The 24,500-nt window shown below is 45.1% G+C and overlaps 1 protein-coding gene across 6 annotated transcripts in view; it reads right to left on the bottom strand.

Moving 5' to 3' along the window:
- Nucleotides 1-1,272: 1,272 nt before the first annotated feature.
- Nucleotides 1,273-24,500, bottom strand: part of LOC135911185 (uncharacterized) — a 32,817-nt gene continuing 9,589 nt past the window's right edge. For 3 of the 6 annotated variants that reach the window (XR_010567246.1, XR_010567243.1, XM_065443372.1), the window contains 2 exons: nt 3,169-3,236; nt 1,273-1,479 (listed from right to left, as the gene is read on the bottom strand). Coding sequence is in view for 1 of the 6 variants with exons in the window: in XM_065443372.1 (XP_065299444.1) it covers nt 1,379-1,479; nt 3,169-3,236 (169 nt within the window). In the remaining 5 variants the exon portion in view is untranslated. Of the gene's footprint in view, nt 1,480-3,168; nt 3,237-11,746; nt 11,898-16,321; nt 16,455-19,976; nt 20,038-24,500 lie in introns of those variants that run through there. The other 3 variants (XR_010567247.1, XR_010567244.1, XR_010567245.1) reach the window with 3 other exon arrangements.

Here is a 24,500-nt window from a genome sequence, read left to right as displayed (position 1 = left end):
CTATTCGTCGGCGGGGGCTGTCTGAGAAGCTCCTGCGAAGATACTTGAATGTGAATTACTTGAAGATACTTGAATGTGATGTGAATTATGAAGTTGTCCCCGACAGTCAAACTGCTCCAAACGCCGGCGGCATCTGCTCGAGGTTGGGCACGTGCTTCGTATGAAGCCATACTTTTTCTCATGACCTCAACTTTGCACCGTCTGTGCACACCGTGCGGGGATTGGTGCATCGGGACGATGCCTTTCATTCCAAAGGAGGGGCGAATGCCACATCCTATATGGTCGCCGCGGGTATGTGCCAGGCAATCAGAACGACGCTGAAGTAGCGCGCGAGTAGAATAAGAGACGACAACGATGTCGCGTTGACTGCTCTCATAAAGTGCTTTTACACCTCCTCGACACCGGCTTTGCCGTCTCCTACTAGGCTGTGACAATATGTACTCTTCATTCATGAATAACAACAATAAAAGGAAAATAAACTTATCAGAAATAAAAATTTGATGCATTTTTATACACATAGTTCAAGGCCCTGAATGTGCACACACGAGAATATTTCGCAAGACTCAAATTTTCCTGCTCTTACAATAATATCGAATATGTGCATCCACAGCGCAATCGAACTGCGTTGGTGCGCGCACTCAAGAAAACTGAATAGTTGTGTGCGCATCAAAAAAAGTACTACGTGTGACAGACTTCCGCTAATCTTCGTCTCATCGCCAACCAGAGGCATTTTCGCGAGTGTCCCCCCCCCCCCCCAAAAAAAAAAGATAGCAACGGAAACGCATGCACGGCGGCATCCATCCTATGCGCACTGCGAAGAGCACTAAACGAGAGAGAAAGACGCGGTTGCCCTTTGAACGTTTAGTAACGAGATAGCCCTCAGTCTTGCAAGCGCAAGAAACCGAAACCGCCCGCGGAACAAATGCCGAACCGCCGCCCGCCCGCACGCGCGCCAATGCGTGAGCGGTAGTATATAGACGCGTGGGAGGAAACTAACGCTAAAACAAACAATGCAACAACAACCGAGAGAGGGAGGTGCGCAAAAGAAAATTCCTGTATTCCCACATAGTGGCAGCACATGACAGAAAAGAAAAAGTTACGAAATTGGCGCGTTTATTAAACCTACAGACGGGGCCGTAAATATACGGCGTCGACCATTTTCGGACTTGTTCGCGGCGCCGTGTATTTACGTCATTCACCCTCAAAAGGTTAGCAAAAAGTGGCATTCGGCATAAAAGAGAAAGTTTCTCTACAGTGATGTGCAGTTGTTTATTCATTCCAGGCCATTTTTTGCTTCATTCATTTTATTCAGTTACGAACAGGCGTCGTGAATGGAACGCAGATCGCCCACACTGTATCGCCAACGCAGGCGCTTCCGCTATTCGTCATTTTCTTCATTTCGTCCAATGAACTTTGAAATAGCGTCCGTGATAAAGCTTGGAATTGCCTCTGCTTCGTGTGGTGCCATAATCAGTGCAGCTGCAAAGTGACAAATCAAAGGCGGTGGTTCATTTGTATGATCCAACAGGCGAGAATAAATCAAGAGCAACCAGAGTACTATATATATATATATATATATATATATATATATATATATATATATATATATATATATATATATATATATGTATATATATACATACATATATCTATATATGTAGGTCTTGATATTTAGAGCCATCATTTCTTAATCTTGACAGTTCAAGTATCAAGCTGGGTCATTTATTCCCCAAAGTGTAGAACAACTTGTATATATACAGTCTCATTTGAAATTACAGTCTCATTTGAAAAAGACCAAAAATCATCTTGTAAAGACAGCACCCACCACATAAAACTTTTGTTACGGGTTTGATAGGCTTCGAAAGGCCGATACCCCGTCCCCGATAGATGTCCCCGATTAAGGATTCCCTTGTTCCACGATCGTCAATAAGATGAAATGAATGCGCTGCGCCGAACCGAACGCTGACAGACCCAGTCACTAAATACTGAATGCTCGAACGTAACAACTAACTTTTAGGCGTATGAGTATAGCAGGGCCCACCCTCGTCTACACCGAGCGTGCTCGGCTGGCGACTCTTGTCACTGTCACCGCATGCATAGCGCCGGAGTGAGCGCATAAAAGTAAAGGCCTGTGTGCATCAAGGGGATCGGCAGTTCGTGATATCTTAGCAATTAAGACAGGTTACGTTGATTAAATTGTGGGGTTTTACGTGCCAAAACCACTTTCTGATTATGACGCACGCCGCAGTGGGAGACTCCGGAAATTTGGACCACCTGGGGTTCTTCAACGTGCACCTAAATCTATGTACATGGGTGTTTTCGCATTTCGCCCCATAGAAATGCGGCCGCCGTGGTCGGGAGTCAATCCCGAGACCTCGTGCTTAGCAGCCCATCACCATAGACTCTAAGCAACCATGGTGGGTTGACAGGTTACGTTCTTCGTGTGTCTGATCTGTCCTGCTTTACGCAACAGAGAGGTAAAAAACAAGCCGTAGATATGTAATCAAAATAATTAGTACCATGGTATAGCCTTTTACTTGCATCAAGCTAAGGTTTCATATATGCAATGTCTATTGAATACCGTATGTTTGTTTAGATATTGCATGGTGATTACTTATTGTTATGGCCACCCATTTCAGCCAAAGTTGAATGTTTTTGAAATGCACTGACAACACAACTTTACTGAATTGCCAAAAAAATTATTCGTAATGTAACAGCTCAAGCTCTTGCAACTCACTCATGCAAATCATCTAGAGAAAAGGCTACTGGCGGCGTGAAATAGATTCATTTTTGCAACCCCCCTATTTGACGGCCAAAAAGCCAATTTATTTTGATTTCACTAAAAGTACCAAAATAATAGTTGCTGGGGTATTAATTTGAAAACCCATGAAAGGTATCAAGTGCATTACGTCTATACCATACTGCAATAAAGAAAGTGAACACATGAGCAGTGCATTGCAATAGAGGGAATGTGACACCGGTAAGTGCCATTCTTCACAATCATATGTGATTTAAATTTCTCATTTCTTTGTTCCTATATCACCACGAACGCATAAGAAACGAACATTTTTTACGACAATTTTTGCAAACCTTGTCGGCATCTCCTTTCGAGTGGGCACCCACCCAAGTCAAGTATAGGTAAAACCCTCTTTGTCTGCGTAATCTTACCGAGTGTGGTAGCAACCACCAGGAAGAGGTGTTTTCCAAGCAAGCCGTCCATGTGTTCGACTAGAAAGCTGAACAGAAGAAAGTATATACACATATTTAAATATTATTTCTGCGACAGTAATAGACTCATGTTTTATAACTTCCTTCATCTACTCCTCTGTTTGCGCATTTGGATTTAGGTTTCAAAATATATGGATGAACTCTAATTATTTCAATGTTCCTAATGAATAATCTTACTAGAATTGGTGCATTTGCAACGAAAAAATTAGGAACTCTTCGCGAAGAGTTCTAACTATTTTTTTGCCCGGAAACGTAATTGAATACAACCATGATATGCTTACAGTGTGATGACGCTGTGAGAAACATTAGGCTGCATATTCGAAGTATCTTACACGTGCTTATATCACAGGTGATATAATTACAATTATAAGTTAACAGATGAATAGGTTCCAAGAGCTTAACGAAGGTCGTTCTCTAAAATACAACATGAGTGTTGGGCATTTAGTCCTAAAAGAATCGTTGCATTATTTGTGTGTTTTGCTCCCCAGGCTTAACACGTTTTGAGCCTCTAACTAGAATCATGTTGAGGAATTATATGTTGCAGTTGAACTTCTCGTTTGCAGAAGGCTAAAACCATTCTATCTTTTTTAATGAGAAAGAAACAGCTGTTGGCTTCAGTCTAACGATGACTGCTTTTTTCTAAGCCTCTTGGATGCTGTTGCCGAATCCATCACTCATCAGTCTTACCTAACCATGCTGCGGGTGTGAAGCGAATGCTGTTGCACATGACAAATGATTACGGATATATCTGTACAGAAAACATGATAGCTAGTTATGGGTATTGCTTGGTATATGCTAGTTACTCATCTACTGATAGCACGTCTTTTGCGAGTTCTGTAGAGAGACAGAACAAGTTTGTGCTGTGTTTTCATGGATGCTGCTTCACTGGCACCCATGCCGGGCGCAGGCGAAGCCAGGGAGGTGTGCCATGATGCGGTTTCGTGCGGCAGCTTTTCCTTGATTTCAGGCGCATTCTGCGCTTACTGGCATACTTGACTTTCAAATATATCCGCCGTAACGCTATTTCTTATCGGTTCGCCTGTTATGGGGTGTTGTCGCTTGATACCCAGGGTTGCGCCACACTGCAAGGCTATCATTGAAGCAAGGAGCGCTCCCCCGCCTCCCTCTCTCGTTTTTCTGAAGTAGTTGGCCTTGTGACTCCTAACCTGCAATGTTTCGCGACCTGCCGACTCCCTCCCGTTTGCCGAACCGAGGAATCCGGTGGCACGCGACGACAAGAGTGCTGCCCCGACGAAAGGTGAATCCGATATGGATAACGTCAGCACCCGCCCCGCTTCGTTCCTGCCGATGTCGGATCACGAATGAGATTTAAGGCAGAACCAACCCAATGTTAGAGGAGAGGGACCCTACCAGCCGCCCTGCCAGTTTGGTGCACTCTTCAGCATGGCTACCTCTACGTTATTACCTGCTATATCTGTACATATTGTGTAAAGCGCTTCGTCTCCTCTTCGTTGGCTCGAAGAGTCAGCCTCTCAACTTCGACCCCGAGTCGCTATAGTCGATTCAAACTATGGGATTGGCGAACCAATATTTCAACAACGGATGGAAAGCTGCGCGGTAGGAAGCTCCAAGACGCCCGCTACACCACTCGATATCCGCTACGATGCCGACTGGTGTGAGCCACTTTAGCTGGGTTAGTACCTGACGTTTGCTTTTCATGTCTCGAAACTTGTCTGGCATGGGCATATGTTAGGACAGTAATTTGAATTTCGGTAGCCTTTGACTTCCGAATTTCCTTTTTTTAAACAGTCGATTATATCTTGAAGTAATGGAAAATTTAGTGGGCAAGCAACACGAGATCACAATGGAGTGATTCCAAGTTCAGGATTTCAATCAAGTTTGCGAGGAGTTGGGCATTTCCACCGCCTCCGCAAAAACCAGAAAATCGACTCTCGACGTGATTCAGGAAGAACACGTGAGGGTGGATGAAGGTGACGAGGCTTGGGAAACGATTGTTGAGCGAAAGCTGGGGGCAAACGGATGAGGTGGAAGTGAGAGGCCTCAGCGTGAAGAAGAAGAAAAGCGCAGGAGGCGCGAGCAAGAGGCAAAAGAGCCAGCATGACAGTACGCTCTATGGATGAAGGGACTTAAACAGGAAATACAAGAACCTAAATGGGAAAGACCCTGCGGCTATTTCTACGCATTCAAGGCCTGCGAACATTTCGTTTTGATTTTCTCTGATTTTGAATGAGTGTGTAAAGAAGTAAGCGTCAGCCCTGACTTTTGGTCTGAGAGCGTGATCTTGTGGCTGCCTTCTACCGTCGCGTGTATTTTTAAGGTCCTGCTTGGTACGGAGAATAGGGACTACGATGAATGCTAACGATGTTCAGTTAGGCCACCTCCGAAGGCCAAGAAGATAGCTACAATGCCGATTTTGTCGAAGACATAATAATAATAATAATATTTGGGGTTTTACGTGCCAAAACCACTTTCTGATTATGAGGCACGCCGTAGTGGAGGACTCCGGCAATTTTGACCACCCTGGGGTTCTTTAACGTGCACCTAAATCTAAGCACACGGGTGTTTTCGCATTTCGCCCCCATCGAAATGCGGCCGCCGTGGCCGGGATTCGATCCCGCGACCTCGTGCTCAGCAGCCCAACACCATAGCCACTGAGCAACCACGGCGGGTTTTGTCGAAGACATACCGCCTATGAAGATGGCTACTAGCTCATGAAGCATTGGTAATCCTGTGGTACTGGTGCGCCCTCTGTGTGACGAGCGCGAACAAGACGTTCTTTCGTAGTCTGGAGAGGCCACCATGGAAACAGTGTCTCACAGTGGCACTTTTAATTTCGATGGAAGCGATAAAATTCAGTCTGTGGAGCATAGACCGCAAGGCGAGTCGGCTAGCTGAGATGGCTTGAGATGCGGTCATGTTCTGAGAGAAGTACAGACATCAAGCGACTACCACGAGTCTACCTTGGTCTTGTCGCCCGGAGTGGCATTGTTGAAACGAAAAGACAGAATATTTGGGAGTAAGAGTCAAGCTCGCAAGCTTCGCCAGCAGCGCCGAGGGCAGGGGACGAAAGCACAAACCGAGAAACTTGGGCTCGGGTGCCGATACGATCCGGGTCAAGCGCGAAGCGACAAGACGTTAGGAAAAATCCGAATTCACCCACGACGGCATGCCTCATAACCAGATCGCAGTTTTGGGGACGTAAAACCCCATAATCTAAGTGTACTAGACCGTGATGGCTCAGTGGCTAAGTCGCTCCACTGCAGAGCACGAGGTCGGGGGCTGGATTACCGGCCAACGGTGGCCGCATTCTGAGGAAGGAGAAAGTAAAAGTTGTCTGGGTCTTAGCTCAGCTAACCCAGGATATGCCAAGTTAAACCTTGGTTTATGTACCCTAGTTAAATCTTGGTTGCACTCGGTTAACCTTTGATTTCGCTGCAGTTATTATACTTAGGTATGTATCTTCGCTAAACCAGGTATGGCGGCTATACAACGATGCGACGCCTGTTGTACCACAGGGAAAGCGCACGTGCTAGACATTTTAAGAGACACCGCAAACATGGGCAGCGTCGAAGCACCAACGGAAAAGGCGCGAACGTGGGGGCCATATTGATTTCGTTGGTACGACGCATGTAGCATTCCGGACCCTCTCCAGTGGAACAGCTCGCAGGACGATATTCGCGGGGAAATCAGACACCGCTCGGCGGCAACGGCTGAAAGCTTGCCGCTCCCCCGCAACGCCCAGAGGAGAGGCCCGGGCCTCACTCCCATCCATGACCAGTTTCGCTTTGACTAGGCGAGTGCGGCACTCATGGCGGCACTCCTCTTAGCTAGGCACGCGCAGCGCCACGTGGTCAGGCGGCGACCCAGCTGCGGAGAGCGCATGCGCCAAGCCGGCTGCAGCGGCCAACAGAGCGGCGCGTTGCGAAGCCTACAGCGTAGGTGCGGTCATATGAAAGTCAAAGTGCTGGCGAATGGCGAAACTCGGCTCGACGCGGTTAGTAAAGGTGGCGCCTGTAAACCCGAGCGGGCTAAATCGAAGCTTAGGCGGTTATCAAAATATAGAATAGGCGTAACGGACGACGGCAAATAAATGATTTCACCGAAATTCAGACACCGCAAATGCAGCCTGTTCTCAGTGGTGTCAAGGCATTGTAAGCATACGAACGTGACGAATCGCCGGGAATGTTCGAAAGTCTGCCTCAATGGCCGCGCCTTTCCTGGGTGAAAGAAAGGCCACTGCCTAGCGGACAAAGGGACAGCGCTCATGCAGGTCCGTGAATGCGCTGCCCAACGAGAATTCTAATGCCGCGGGTCAAATGTCGCCTTGGGTCGGGCAACTCAGTTTTGTGCTTCTCTCGCTATTCAATAGTGCGCAGACTCAATGGTCGACCCACTCGAGACCATCTGAAATAGGGAAGATGTAAAGAAGAGTGCATTGTTTTAGGCTCTTCTTCTTTTCTGTTCACGACAAACAAAAATTTAGTTTGTTCGTTGTTCTTTTTTTACTAAAGCCTGATTGCTGAGCGCTTGAGTAAAGAGAGCGTCAGTGTTTCCGTTTATTTGCTGTATTTACGCGCATGTAGGCTAGGAACAGGTTGATTGCCTCATTTTGATTGTGACTTCATTCGTGTATCGTACGCAGTAGTAGTGTCAGTGGAGAATTTTGATTCACCTTTGTTTTTATGCCTTCTTAAGCCAAGTGTATTGCGAAAGGAGTTTCCCTGAAAGTCTGACTTGAAGAGAGGGCTACCACAGGAGCACCTGTGCACAATGCAGAAACTGTGCGTGAGGATGGCGGACGTGGTACAGACGCTACTAAGTGGTTTGCAAGGCCGGCACTCGAATACGGGAAGTTGACTTGCATGGTCGGCGAGGGTGATGGCATCGTGCGCATTCTCGCTAGTTGAGGTTGTAGCACTAGTAAGTGTATTATCAAGGCGAATGGTTGGTTCAAGACCGCACAGTAGATAAAATGGGGAAAATCCAGCGCAGACGTGCCGGGGAGAATTGTACTCACGTGTGACGTAAGGAAAGCGATGTCACTGTCATGGTGGTCCTTCGATACGTACATGAACAGAATATCTGTGAGAGCTCAGTTTAATCGCTTTGTCAGTCGGTTAGCTTGAGGGCGGTATGATATTGCCAGTTTGTGTTAACTGGAGCATGAGCGCCCAATGTCGGCAATAATTTCGACAGCAAGTTACGACGATGGTTAGTAAGCAGCTTTCTTGGGGCGCCATGAAGCAATATAATGTCTCACAAGAGGAAGTCTGCGACGTCAGTGGCGCATACGGTCGGGCGAACCCGTGTCATGGTGCATCGGGTGGCGTAATCAGCTGCAACGGCTACCCATTTGTTTCAAGAGAATGATCTGGGTAAGGGGCCAAGCAGGCCTAAACCAAGACAAGAGAACGGTTCCGCAGGGGCGATGATCGGCTGGCGCTGACCGTTTGCTAGCATCTGAGGAGTTTTCTGGTGCTGGCAAGGTTCACAGGCTGCAGCATAGTGTCGGATGGAGGGAGCGAGACCAGGCCAATAGAAACGGCGGCAGACGTTGTCCTATGTCTTAGTTACCCCAGTGTTTCGGGCATTGTGTCTGTCATGGAGCTCGAAGAGCACATCCCGTCGTCGATGTTTAGGGAAGGTCTGAAGAAAATCAGATACAAAGGCTATGGGATCCCCATCAACTCACACTGATAAACACTCTAGAATCCATCCAGAATCGCGCAGCACGTTTTATCTTATCTAACTATTCCCGTTACGCCAGCATTACTTCCATGAAAAACACACTTGCGTTACCGGAGCTTTCATTGCGCCGTAAATGTTTTAGACTGTGTCTTTTCCACAGGCTGTATCACCACAACCCACTATTAAAGGATCATCTTATTACTCGCCCTTCATACATTTCATCCCGTTTCGATCACATGTTTAAAGTTGGTGTTCCATATTTTAGAACAAAGATGTGTCATGGTTCTTTTATTCCTAAAACCAGCGCCGACTGGAACGACCTTCCTCCCTCCATCGCTGCCATTTCTGACGTTGGCAACTTCAAAACTGCTGTATTTTCTGCCGTTTTGTAATACCTATTATTGTATAATGATGTACTTTTTTTGTTCACTTACCACTCCTTTCTGTAATGCCTTCGGGCCAGGAAAGTATCCGAAATAAATAAATAAATAAAAGGCAGACACTTAGAAAATGCTGTTGGTGGTACTACTGTCGTCGTGTTCAGGCTTGGTGACTGGTTAGCGTGACAGCCAATCAGCGTCCTTGAGGAGACGACGAGATTGCTAGATGACAAAGTACGAATATTCTTGGAGGCGTAACGCCCCAAGGACGAAGTCTTCCTTTAGCATCATTGAATGAAGAGAGAGAAGAACGACTGAAGAGAGAGAGCAAAGAGAGGAAAGGCAGGGATGTCAACAACACACTTCAACCATAGGCGTATAAGTATGGGCGGAATTTCGCAACTGCCCAAACCAGGACGACACACTCGCACTCCCTGATAGAAATGTTGCGTTCAGATGATGAGAGGAGCCTGCTGCCGCAAGTAATAACACGGCCGTTGCCGTGGTGGTGTTGTGTGAGTGCTGCGCCGATTCCGTCGTCGCTGGCATCAGTACTGGCCTCGGTAGGCGTAGAAGAATCGAAATCGGACGAGCTGGCGGCGTTGTGAGGAGGTCGATTAGATGCGAGAAGTTACTCAAAAGGTCGGTTGGTGTTCGTGCAATGCCACGAAATTTTTCATGAAGTGGTCGAAGTAAGAGCAAAGACCGATGTAGCTGTGCACGTCCTTGACGCATTTTGCAACAGGGACGTGCGTAAAAGCAGCAATTTTGCCTGGGTCAGGTTGTGCTCAGCTGACATGAATGAGATGACCAAATACGGTAATCTAGTGACGTACAAATTGACACTTTGATGCGTCGAGTTGCAGACCTGCTCGACGAAAAACGTCGAGGAGTGCTAAGAGGCGCTGGTAGTGCGTATAGAATGTTGGGGAGAATGGGGAGAATACTATAACTTCGTCCAAGAAGGAGAATCAGGTGGACCGCTTGAAACCGCGACGAAGGACGTTCATCACGTATTAAAATGTGGCAGGAGCGTCACATCGATCGAACAGCATCACTTTGAATTTAAAAAGACCGTAAGGCATTACAAAGGTCGTCTTCTCGCGGTCTAGACCATCCACGGCAACCTGCCAGCAGCTGCAGTGAAGGTCAATAGATGCGAAACTGCAAGCACCCGGGAGGCAGTCAAGTGCATCATCAATGCGAGGTAGGAGATACATGTCCTTTTTGTAACCCTGTTAAGGTGTCAATAATCCATGCAATATTGCCATGAGCCATATTAATTTTCATCAGTGCAACAGGTGGCGCCCATGCACTACACGACGGTTCGATAATGTTCTTGGCAAGGGATTTGCGAACTTCAGCATGAATAACTTGACGCTCAGTCGGCGACACTCGATACGAGTGGCGATGAACAGGAAGGGTAACGCCGGTATTTATGCAACGATGAACAGCTGTAGTTTGGCTCAAAGGACGATTGTTAAATTCAAATATATAGTAGTAATAAAACAGAACACGGTAGAGCTCATGAGCCTGCTCGGACGGCATGTCGGGTGCAATCATGTTCTGTAAGCCATCGATTGTACAAGTTGAAGAGTGCGATGGTAGAGGTGAGTCAGTTGAATTGTCGTCCACTGCAATAGGTGCTACTGAGTGATTCTAGAATGAGCAAAGCTGGGCCAGAGACATCCCGCGTGACAACATTTCTGCGGCCAAGCAAAAATTTACCACTGGCAGGCAGACGCTATTCACCGTAGCAGATAAAACTGTATGAGGTACTGTGATACCGTGTGTAAGGAGGACGTCTTGAACGGAAGCCGCGATGTAGTGATCGTCAGACACAGGTGTGGATGGCACAAAGTCAACGTAAGTCAGTGCCGAGGGTGGCAAGAAAACGTAGTATAAAGGACTGAGGCGTCGGGGGTGTGGTTCAGTGGGATCCAGAAAAAGCAGCTCAAGGCGGACAGTATTGGCTGAACAGTCTATCAGAGCAAAATCCGCGGAGATGAAGTAAATGACGAGGAGTTGCGGATAAATACAAGCGAAATTGCCGTGCGACTGGCCGCTCGACGCACTTTGCGCGTATTCGCGGGCTTCTTTCACGCTCGCAAAAACGCTTTTTTCTCATGTTGCTCCACAGTTTTCCTAATGACACATTTTAAATATTTTCAATAATGGACAATTGTATTATATTCAAGACTAATTGTCTAATTAGATGTAATGCAGCAAAATCTCAGTATCTCGAAGCGACGCTACGCAGAGTATCGCGAATGACTAGCTAAGTAGCATTTGCATGTTCCTAAAGTTTAGCCAAAGTGAAACAGCCTGTAGACCAATAACATTGTCTGGAATAAAAGATAATATTCCTTGAAATATTAAGCCACATATGATTATTCTTTCAATATGTTGAAAACTGAGGACCTATATGCTCTGTCCGATAGCAAACTGTATAGGTATGCATCTCTCACCTGTAGAATGGATGCGAAGAAAGCAAATGGGACGAAGACGGCGAGAGTCCTGTAGTTGTGAACGCTCTTACAACCACTTTATATATCCGCTCTCAGACGTCACGTGCAATCTATTGGTCTAAAGAAATAAGTGTGGTGCACCACTTTTTTCCTGAACAAGTAAACAAAAAATTATTTCACTGTTGATTACGCTTCAAACTTGACATTTCCATTATCCAATTTTCACGTCAATTTCAAAATTCCTCAAAACAGGTGTCCATTGCACTCACGAACTGCTTGACGTAAAAATTTATTAGCAAAGCGTTTTTGTGACACTCGTATGTAGTGTACAAAGGCTGATGTAATACTTTGACATCGAGCAGTGGAATGCGCTCATACATCCTACCGTCATACTTGGTACCACCGAAATCGCTTTTGTGGCTCTATATTTCTGCTTTACTGTTAATTACTGGCATCTGAATGCTTTTCACGCATGTATACATTAAGGTACAAGTATGCATCGATATGTATGACTACTTTTCTAACAAACAATAAGTATTTAGATGCGGCGGCATTTAGAAACATGGCTTTATAATGGACCTCTTAAGTACTATCACAAATTACCTATGCGGATGGCACTTGAGGGACGTCTTCAATTCCTCACCTAAATGATCACTTCTGAGTCAGATACTTCAACAAACTCAAAGAACTTGTAGCAGAAATATGGTATATGGGAATTGTCAAGTGAAGTTATCAGTAACATATAACAGAACAAAAAGGGCCCACCTGAAGTCTAGGAGTAACGAGATGACCGTACCCAGTGCTGCTCGCCCCCTCCCCACAAATACAAATTCTTCTTGATTATTCTGGTGTGTTTGAATCCCAGATTCAAACAGAAAATAAGGGTGCAGTTTTCTTAGCATTTTTACTAGCTTTTTCACAGGGACATTATCAAGTGATATGCAAAATTCAAAAATTTAAAACGTAAAAATGAATTTAATCATTATTGCCACAAATGAATATGGAAACCAACGCAAATGCATAAGCGAAACAAGCTGAGTCCCTTAAGAAAATGCATTTCTTATGGCAAGCCGCAAGCTTGTTCAAAGCATGCTCTGCTCAAAGAATTCAGTATTGTATTTCGAAATTTACGTGCTTAGTATGTTTAATACATTTATACGGGAAATAATATGGCCTCTTTCTTGCTAATGACATCCCATTTTTCATTTTGAAGGTTGCGTCGACTCGTGCGGCCTTTCAAATATAAGGGGAATTTGCAGATCAAGCGAAGCACGAACTATATATACTGGAAAGAGTACAAGATACCTTTCGTGTGCCCGCAGAAAGACACTCAGTCTCTTATAAGAAGCAAGAAGGTGTTTGGCCTAAAGCGTATGCATCACAGAGACAACTCTATGAAAATATATAGACATCCCATTTCGAGCACTACCTTCTATGGCATCTGACGAGCAGAAATGACAGAGGAAAATAGACTAATAAGACAGTGTACGCAACAGCATCTGTTCGACATGTGGTAATCGCATCGTCAGCTAAAACTCCATAAGCCTACATTTCTTTTTCGCTGAGATAGCCCCTGAATTTATTCTGGGACGCTTTGGTGAAAGTGGGTAGCGTTACTCTAAAGTACTGTACTTTGACCTACGGTAGTACGCGCGCAAGACTACTTTGTACTTTGGCTAATACTACAGATTGGGCTTATTTTAGTTTAAATCTACCCATTTTGCACTTGAGATGAATGATATAGGGGTTCGTACAAGCGATATGCTTGCGCAGCTTTCTTTGCTTACTAGCTGCAAAATTGGCAATACCATAACATCTCCAGTTCTTAACGTGATCCCAAACAGAAAATATACTAGCGCCAAAAATGCAGATTGTACAAGGCTCCTGGCACTCAATTGTGAAAGCGTCATCGGCAGGCGAATGATATTTAGGACAATTTGCTGGGATGGTTGCTATCTGGGCATTGTAAGTTCAAATGAGAAAACAGGCACAATATTGTGAATAAAGATCGCGAAATATTCAATGACCAAATATTCAATAAAAATACGAAGAATAAACACTGTGGCTCGCACAAAGAGCAGCCTTTAATGCAAGTTTGATTATGTACCATTTAAATATGATCAAGTTCATCACCGCTGTTCCTACTTGGCGATTTTAATTTACCAAACATCACATGGAATACCGACCCCCCTTTAATATCCCCACTCTCATCTCAAGCTCGTGACTTTTTAGATGTGTGTTCAGTATTCTCACTCATGCACATCTGCGTTCAGGCAACTAGAATAACAGCTACCACGGCGAATACACTAGATTTAGTCTTCACTAAACAACCCGATATGGTATCACCTGTAACGTACCTGCCAGGAATTAGCGACCACTTACTTCCACAGTTCGATATTAAACTAGACCATCCCAAAACTAAGAAGAAAAATTAATACGAGACTACTACAGAGCAAATTATCAGGCCATAAATAATGCACTATCTTCGTTAATTCGCGTTTCCTTTAATGGCTTTGAACACCGTAGTATACAAACTAATTGGAACATGTTCACAGCAACCGTCAACCATCTAACTGAACATCACATTCCTCAACGCACCATTACAACTCACACAAACTCTCCTTGGTACAATAATTACATTAAGCGTTTATCAAATAAAAAGAAGCGTCTCTACCGCATTGCAAAGCTTTCACCCCCAATTGAACGCTGGGCATCATATACTGCGGCGTCGAACGCATATGTGCAAGCGCTCAAAGACGCCAAAAAGCACTTCGAATCACAGGTTCTCCCTTCAATGCTTACCACTAATGTTAAAAAATTTTGGCGTGCAATTATTCCTTCGACTGACAACAGCCTTGCCTTAACCGACTCTTCCGTTGTTCTAATTCCTTCCGACCTTTCTGCCACCATACTAAACCAAACATTGTCGGAAAATTTCACAGCCACATCCAGCACACATATGCCAAGTACACAGCACCGTAACTATGTCACCCTGGCCTCCATAATTGTTGCTCCATCCGGTGTCATTAAGCTTAATGATGGACATATTATTTTTACTAACCTGGTTAAGTTCATTGAACTGAACTCGTTTTTTACGTCAGCACAGCATGGTTTTCGGAAATCTTACTCCTGTGAAATCCAATTAATATCATTTACACATGTACTACACCATATTCTTGAAAAATCATCACTAGCTGAATTTATATTCTTAGATTTTTCAAAAGCATTCGATAAGGTGTGTCACAAACTATTACTCTATAAAATAAAACAACTTAACATAGACGGCAACCTTTTGAAATGGATTGAGTGTTTTCTTCTCAACCATTCGCAATTTGTTTGTGCTAACGGCATTAACTCCGGTTTTACAGAGGTCCGTTCAGGTGTTCCACAGGGTTCCGTCCTTGGACCCCTACTGTTCCTAATTTACATTAACGATCTTCCCTCGCTTATAAACTCCAATATCCATCTATTCGCTGATGATTGTGTGATTTTCAGAGAAGTTTCCAATGCTAAGGATATTGAATTACTTCTGTCAGACCTTACCACTATAGAGAACTGGTGCAATGAATGGTTAATGAAGCTCAATATTAACAAATGCAAAGTCATTCGTGTTTCTAGGAAAACATCTACAATACCGTCGTACTACAGTAACAACAGGTCGTTGGAATCAGTTTCTTCATATAAATATCTTGGTGTTTACATCACTTCTAACCTAAACTAGTCTCTTCATACTGAGAACATAATCAAAAACGCTAATCGCGTGCTTGGCTATCTACGTCACAACTCTTTCAACGTACCTACCGATTTGAAACTTTTGGTATATAAAACATTAATACGACCCAAACTCGAATACGCGACTCCGGTATGGGACCGGAGTCCCATACCGGAGTCGAAAACCTAATCACTGACCTCGAGATGGTTCAAAATAACTCTGTACGTTTCATTCTTGCTAACTACAACCGCAGAGCGAGTATAACTAACATGAAATCTAATCTTTGTCTCCCATCGCTGGCATCTCGAAGAAAAGTGTCTCGTATTGCCCTCTTCCACAAGTTGTACCATCACCATACTCTACGAGATCACCTCATCCCCCATCCAATTTATGTATCCGTATTGATCACCAGTACAAAGTCGGTATTTTGTCATGCAACACTAAAAGTTTTTCACAATCATTCCTGCCGCGTACCTCGCGTGACTGGAACCATCTTTCTGCCGACGTTGTAGGCCTTATTAATTATGAACAGTTCCGTGAAGCCTTAGCTAATATTGTATATACAGGTGCCATATAAACACTCATGTAACCAACTGTCTTTGCCTTCTTTTTGTATTTACCACTCCCCCTCTGTAATGCCCTTGGCCCTGGGAGGTATATTAAATGAAAAAAGTAGCAATACAATATTATAAATACTATTACGATGCTTGTATACTGTCCAGATTGTTGTCGTTCTCAGTGCAGCCTGGATAATACTATCGGGAAATAAAAGCACTTCAGTATTCGTAACGCAGTGCCCTGCGTTACGGGATACGTCCCTCACCAGCGAACGGGACATGGACGAGGCCATATCTAGTACGCACCTCAAGCTCCAGTCCAGGGCCGTCCAGAGGGCCCGTTAAGAGCGGAGAGGCTTGGCCTCCCGATTCCGACATGGGAGCAGCCAGCGGCCAGCCGGGGGCCCCAGCGGGTCTCCGCCGGCTAGTTCCTCAGGATCTGAATAAAAGTTCATTGTCTGTCTGTCTGTCTGTCTGTCTGTCTGTCTGTCTGTCTGTATGTATGTATGTATGTATGTATGTATGTATGTATGTATGTATGTATGTATGTATGTATGTATGTATGTATGTATGTATGTATGTATGTATGTATGTATGTATGTATGTATGTATGTATGTATGTATGTATGTATGTATGTATGCCTGTCTGTCTGTCTGTCCGTCCGTCCGTCCGTCCGTCCGTCCGTCTGGGACGTCCGTCCGTCCGTCCGTCCGTCCGTCCGTCCGTCCGTCTGTCTGTCTGTCTGTCTGTCTGTCTGTCTGTCTGTCTGTCTGTCTGTCTGTCTGTCTGTCTGTCTGTCTGTCTGTATTGCCGTACTGATGCATGTGTGCATGCAAACCAAATAACTGTGCGACACATGTGGCGGTATGTACATCGCATATAACACGCCTTTAAGACGGATATGCGCTATAGAGGAACCAGCGAAGTTTTCGCGCACCACTTGTTGTTTCGTAGCACATTCGCCGACGAGCTATATATAAATAATGTGTCATTATTAGAATACACAGGGCTCTGGAATGACAACCAGGGGCCTGCCACCCGGTGAAGGATGACGCCCATGGATACGCCGATATCGGCCTCTGTTGCTCCCTTGATACGTCTCAGCCCCTGGACATGACACAGAAAGACTTGGGAAATGCGATAGGTTGAAAACCTAAGCTTGCTGAGTGTAGTCAACGCGACACGGAAGCGTTTCAAATGCTAACAGGAGACAAAATTTTTGTTCCCCGATTTTTGTGCTTTTCGGAAGTCGGGACACCAGGGCTCAATGGCACAAAAAAAGAGTAATTTGAAGCGCAGAAATTGTTCTTGAATGAAAACTTGACAACTCACGTAATAAAATTGCTTTGTTTAGCAAAAGGTGTTCTGAAAGAAAAGAAGGCTCACTTCGTATGAATACGAACTGGCCAAGTGCTTTTAGAAACATAGGGAAGCGTTCTCCACGCCGCATAGCAACGGAGCAAGATCTACTCGAGCTATCCCGAACTCCGCACTCGATTTGGGAGCTAACGAGCAATGAACGAAAAGAGGTGGGAGTGTGCATCGGAAGATTCACGAGTTATAAATTTCATGTAATTCATGCCATGTAATGAGACTGCGGAATCATTGCGTCTTGCTGCACAATTTATTGAAACCATCATTTACATTTCCGTAAATTCAACTTTCGAATGAGATGAACATATCCGACCGGAATTGTTTTCTGTTTTCAAAGCAACTGTTTATTACGCTTTATTTTGAGGAGGCGTAAAAGGTCGGGAGAAGGAAGTTCCACAGGCGAATTGTCAAAAGTTTATGAACATCGTAGTAACAAAAATTGTATTATCCTATGCTCCAATATCTTTTTTTTCTGGTCCCTCTGAAGAAGGCTGAACTGATTTTCTGACTCTGTTAGCTAGTAACACTTTGAAAACGAAATTCGTGAATTTGTGCACGTAGAAATCTTTGCTGAAAATGGGACAATGACACGCACAGACCACGACTGTCCTAACACGCGTTAGACAAATACGATGAGATGCGTAATTATATAAAGCTTCTGTCTTTTATGTTTTTGCTTTAGCTGTACTAGGACAGGCCGATAAATAATTTCAAGGAAAGCAGAGAATCAAACGATAATACACAGCCGTAAAGTAAAAAAATTAATTAGGTTACTTAAGTACAATTATTTCGTAAATTACCATCTTTTAGTAGACTACGAATTGCTCAATCCTAAGTTTAACGACACATATCAGGAAAACAAGTACACTATTGGGCTTACGTACGAAGGTGCGATACCGGCCGGGTGATGCAGTCCTTCTTTTCGAGAGTGAGGAGTAATCTACACGTCGAGAACCGAACAGCTACTGACCGACCGGCCAACCCAGGCGAGACCACGGGATCGTAGGGAAAGAAAGCTTCGCTAGAGGAAATAATGGCCATCATCAAGCTCGATCGGTTTCAGTGGAATTCACGGGTTCTCGGACTTCGAATTCTCTTCGACTGACCGAATCGCAGTCCCCGGTATACTCAACCTCTTCCGTTCAAACAATGAATGTTACTGGGCGCAGGTTGTGACGATGAAGAATTAAGCATGTACTTTTCTTTGTTGTTTTCTTTTTAGGCTTCTTGTATAAACAGCAAAGAGTGGTTTGCTCATTCACCACCACATTATTAGCAAAATTAAGAGCTTGCGATGAACAATGCCTGAATGCACACTAATGTAGGGGCTGTGAGTGAACGCCTTATGTGCAAGTGCTGGCAATTTATCAAGCACAGAGACGCCAAAAGTTGGCAGGGTGTCAATAATATAGGGCGATAGCAGTGACACGTGCATGCTTTATTCGAAAGCAAGCTCATAAAAGAGTGGACTCATAACGAAGCGGGATGAACCATTGCACAAATGAGCGCTGGCAAGAGAAGATTGCGCTACTCGTGCTGACTTCCAGCTAAGGCGTGCTAAGAACATCACATTTGAACACAAGCGCATAACCAGTACCTGGTAAAACATCTTTATGAAACTAGTGGGTGAAAAACCAACAACGACAAAGTGGGCGACAAACCATATCGCAACCCTACGTCGTTGTAGAACTCTGCATAATGTCATTACAGGGGTGATAAAAACAGTGATGTTAATGCGTACCAACACTAACCCTTTAGCAAATTACGTAAATATAAGGAAACAAAGTGCATATGCGCTGACTAATCAAATTATAGCTGATGCATGATAAAAAATAAAGAGAAATAAATCAAACCGTTGACACAAGACCAGAAATATAGAAACCGGATTATGTATTTCTCGCACCTTCTCGTATGGACGCAATGTATATTATATGGCAAGCTTTTGCATGTCACCTATTGGATGCTGGGTCAACGCATATGCATTGTTTACTTTGCCTTTTGCAGACGGTTGTTGAGCGCAATCAAGATTTTCAGAGCGAATCTTTTATTTGTCCGTTCTTGCTAGAGTAAGCGTTGTCCTTCGTCACTGAATGAAAAAACACAGCGAAAGATGAACGCGAACGAAGAACGCAGCGGAAGATGAAAGACTGCGATAGCGAAGTGTGTGATAGTAGAAAGCGGAAGAAGACGGTATGGCCAAAGTGTGGGAAGAAAACCCTAGTGCAGCGCCAGATGTTTGGCGATGATGGTTGCTACAAGATGGCGCCAGAGTACCGCCTATCTTCTGTAGCTTCTTTCACCAAGAACATCATGATAGATGCTAGTCCTATGCTTTCATTTATATGTCAGGTTTTTTTGTTAGGCAATTATTGCAAGCCAGCAATAGAATTGAGCTCTCTCGCCCTTCCCTCGTTTTCTGCACTACAGTTTCCACTTTTTACACTCTTGCGGAAAATTAGGTTCGTCTAATTATTGTGGCATAGCGTGGGCCTAGTGGTCTCACTGACCCCAGTATATATATATATATATATATATATATATATATATATATATTGTTACGGTGAATGTTGAACCGGGTGTATTTACCGGACGAGGTTGACGGTGAAGTCAAGATGGCGTCCCAAGGCTGCGCCAGCTCACATCTTCCTCCTCTTCTCCTCGCCCGACTCATGCCGTAGCGATCCCCGGTTGCCAGACGAAACCAACTGGGCAAGTACAAATACTTCGGAAAGCGTAGCGTGAAACTGCTTAAGACGAGCAATATGTACTAACTGAGTACGGCTAGACCGACAACTAGCGGACGTCAAGCGTGCCACCACGTACGTCAATTCACTCAAGCGATCTACAATGAGCAATGGGCCATGTACTGGGTTAAAAACTTTTCGCATAGCCACGTTTACGTTCCAGAGTCCACAACCACACAAAGTGCCCTTTAGCGTACGAGACAAACTGGTGTCGGCAGTCCTAGCGCTCTTTTGATCGGTGTTGTGATGCCGCAATGCGAAGACAATCAATGCGCTAAGCTTTTTCGGCAAGTCAAAGCGTCTTGGCGACTGAGTACTCACTGTGAAAGTCAAACGGTAGTATATTATCGATGCAGCTTAGCGGTGGACGTGCGTAAAGGAGATAAAAAGGTCTGTAATCGGTCGTCTCATGTTCTGCAGTATTATAAGCATCGGCGATGAAGGGGAGTACGTCATCGCAGTCTCTGTGATCAGAAGATACGTACATGGCCAGCATGTTAGAGTTCTGTTCGCACGTTCTACAAGCCCATTTGTCTGAGGGTTATAAGGCGTTGAATGGCGGAACTGCGAACTGCAGAAACGAAGCAGTTCTGCTACGGCGTCCGCAAGGAACTGACGACCGCGATCGCTAATGATGGCATGGGGGGTACCATGCCGAAGAATAATGAATCGAAGCAAAAAGGTTGAAACGGACGCAGGTGTTGAAGATAGTACGGCCGCCGTTTCCGCGGAACGGGTCAGATGGTCGACACATACGATCACCCATTGGTTGTCGTTAGAAGATAGGGGAACTGGGCCCAGAAGATCGATACCCACTTGTTCAAATGGCAGGCGAGGCGGCGGCAGAGGTTGGAGAAGACTTGGCGGAGTGGTGGTAGGGCGCTTGTAGCGTTAACATTGTTCGCAATCGGCGATGTAGTGCTTGACTTTGTACCGCATTCTGGGGCAGTGAAAACGCTCCTGTGTCCGGTTCAAAGTTCGGATGAATCCTAGATGGCCAGAGGTCGCATCTTCATGCATGGCTCTCAGTATTTCCGCTGGGAGACTCTGCGGCACCACCAGAAGGAAGCGTGCGCCTTTAGCCGAATAATTGGTCTTGTAAAGCAGGCCGTCACGGACACAAAATCCTCCGGTGGCTCCCGGACACGATGCGGCTACAAATAGAAGTTCCAAACTAATATCGTTTTCGTGCTATGCCTTGAAATTCATTGAGTCTGGGAATGTAGAAGAAATGAGAGAAAAAGAGTTATCAAAATTGTCTTCGTCACAATCCGTCGTCGTCAGAGGAAGGCGGAGCGATGGTCTACATCTGCGTGGCGACGCCAATACTTGTAGGAAATAACTAAGTCGTACTCCTGCAGTCGAAGAGCCCGACGTGCCAGTCGTCCACTCAGGTCACGGAGATTCACCAACCATTATAACGCGTGGTGGTCAGTAACGATAGTGAACGGGCGTCCGTAGGTATAGGGCCGAAATTTGTGGACAGCGAAAACAGCTGCCAAGCAGTCTTACTCGGTCAAAGTGTAATAGCGTTCCTCCCTTTGTCAAAGAGCGACTAGCATAAGCCACAACGTGTTCAGCTCCTTGATGACGTTGCACTAGTACGGCACCGATGCCGACGCCACTGGCATCAGCGTGCACTTCCCTAGGTGAGGATGCATCGAAGTGACGCAATATGGGCCCTGACGTTAGTATAAATGTTAGTTGGCGGAAAGCGTTGTCGCACGCCGATTTCCACTTGAGAGGGATGGCTTTTTGGAGAAGATATGTTAGGAGGTACACCACGTCGGCTAATCTTGAGACGAAGTGACGAAAACACGAGCACAGGCCCAAGAAAGTCATCCACTCCCGCACTGACTTCGGTGGTTCGAAAGATCTGACTGCCTCAACCTTCCATGGATCTGGCCTCAGGCCGTTTTTGTCGACCAGATGCAAAGTATTAACAACTCGGTTTTCCCGAAACAACATTTCTTGGAATTTAGGATCTAGCCGGCTTGTTGAAACAATCCAGAACAAGACTGAGATGGCTGTTATGCTCACTCATTGTGCTGCCAAAAATCACTAATCATCAAAATAGCACAAACAAATTTCCCAATTAAGTCCGCGGAGGATAGTGTCCTTCAATCGTACGAATGTTGCTGGCGCGTTACAAAGGCCGAACGGCATAACGTTAAATTCGTAAAGACCCTCTGGTTTAACGAAGGCCGTTTTCCCATTATCGTCTGGGTGCATGGATATCTGCCAATACTCCGATCGCAATTCCAGTGATGAAAAGAAGGCAGTGGAATGTAGACAGTCGATGACATCATCAATTCCAGGAAGCGGATACACATCCTTTTCGGTGACCGCGTTTCTTCGACGCCTTCTCGATAGTTGTTCCCCAATTATGTCCTCTCATGCAGTAGTTCTCAGGCGTAATGAGTTCTTCTAATATCCAATTTCTGCTTGATGTTAGCATGCGCTTAGGAACATTACAAAGAAATCGTTGGTCTAAATGTTCTGAAATATTCCATTTATTGCTCATAGAAGCCCCTTTCCTTCGAGAGTCGCCGAAGTTTAGCATGATAAATGCAAAACACCCGCAAAATGAGTCTGAGTAAAATCACTTGGGAATCAGCTATGGTGCATCGTGCTCAAGCACCATGGTGCTCAAGCTAACATATTTGCCCAATTATACCTGAATTCCTGTGAAACGAGCTTTTGTAATTAAAACTTCTTTCTGGGCGAGTTGTTGCATACTTGGTTTCAAAATTATTACAGCGCTAACACATAAAACCACAAAAGAACAAGGACGAGACACAAGCGTTTGTATCTCGTCCTTGTTCTTTTGTGGTTGCATGTATTTGCCCTGTTGTAATTTTCAAATCGAGCGTTTGTCGTCTAAGTCAATTTTAGTAAATTCTCAGTTTGTACTTGAAACACCACGAATGATTGCTGAAGAAAAAATATTTTGTTGTTTTACTTGAATGTTGAAACATCCAAAGTGATAGCAAGGTTATTTGTTGCACATGAAATAATTCGACAGTTGGCGCGTCATAGCTGCCAGCGCAACAGTGATGTACGAGGAAACAGTGTAATAGCGGCTGCCTACGTCAGAGAACGCTGCCGTTTTGACGAGCGCCGCCAGCAATGTTCCAGGCTTCACACCGTGATTGTGAAAGATATGCGATTGACGGAATCCTGTCGGTGTCATTCAGCGTTCAGTGAAATTCTACATAACGTTTCAGCTGCTTTTACTGCCCGGTGCGCTCAGATCAGTGCAAAACGGTGCCGCTAAACAATAAAAAGAAATTCTGAGATTCTATGGGCCAGAACAACCCCATTAATATTGCTACCAGGCGCTGCAGTTGAGAATAATAATGAGAGGGCTGACGAAGACGACAATCGCCAATTGTCGCACCCGCGATTTCCATCTTGTGTACCTGTCTTCCGCCCGTTGTATATCTCTTGTAAATATATTGTCAAGCCGCTTTTCTCCCTCTAACAATATTAAGCACACCGTAGTGGGGGACTCCAAATGAAATGCTCCCAATTCACGCTACGCGGGCGTATCCGCATTTAGCCTCAATTGAACTTCGGCCGCCCCAACCAGGGTTTGATAGGCGCCCCTCAGTGTTGCCATCGCAACGCCCAAGCGACTATGCCACCACGGCAGCAGGAAATCAGTCATAACGCTATAGTGGGCTGCTTGCGCCCCAATGTAATGCCAGGGGTGAAAGGCAAGTGGTGTGTTGCACCACCACCATACAAATTGATAGAAGCTTTGACGGCTGTGTCCACTCTGCTTTGTTACTGCGGTAGCAATTATATGGACACTCGAAGACAATTAATACCAGTGTCGCCACGGTGGCGTTCCGTATGTATTTAGGAATGTGTACGCTATATGCCTTGCTATGATTTGAGACATGTGGTATAAGCTGGTTATATTTCCACGGCGTTCAATCGCAAAAAGTAGCTCATACCAAGTCTCACCTTCGTGAAAATATTATTTCTCAGAATATTGCGAATGGCAGCGCACAAATAAATGTCACAAAGCAAAACACCTAAAGCACATGCGTTTTATCTTGAATCTTTTAGTACAGTAACAATAACAATATCACTGCCCAAGCGCTCCATATACATTGTCAACCAGCGAAGCTGAAACGTGCGGCCCCGGTGTTTATGACTGGGTAATCTCGACGGTACATTAAACAACGGTTTGGTAGGCAGCCTGATCCTCGGTACGCACTTCCTACTCTTGTTTCGATGGGGGCGAAATGCGAAAACACCCGTGCACTTAGATTTAGGTGCACGTTAAAGAACCCCAGGTGGTCGAAATTTCCGGAGTCCTCCACTACGGCGTGCCTCATAATCAGAAAGTGGTTTT

This window comes from Dermacentor albipictus, chromosome 5 (assembly GCF_038994185.2).
Source record: "Dermacentor albipictus isolate Rhodes 1998 colony chromosome 5, USDA_Dalb.pri_finalv2, whole genome shotgun sequence".
In the NCBI taxonomy this organism is placed as follows: domain Eukaryota; kingdom Metazoa; phylum Arthropoda; class Arachnida; order Ixodida; family Ixodidae; genus Dermacentor; species Dermacentor albipictus.
The sequence above is the reverse complement of the archived record's forward strand: the minus strand, read 5'-3'. Positions and strand labels throughout refer to the sequence as shown.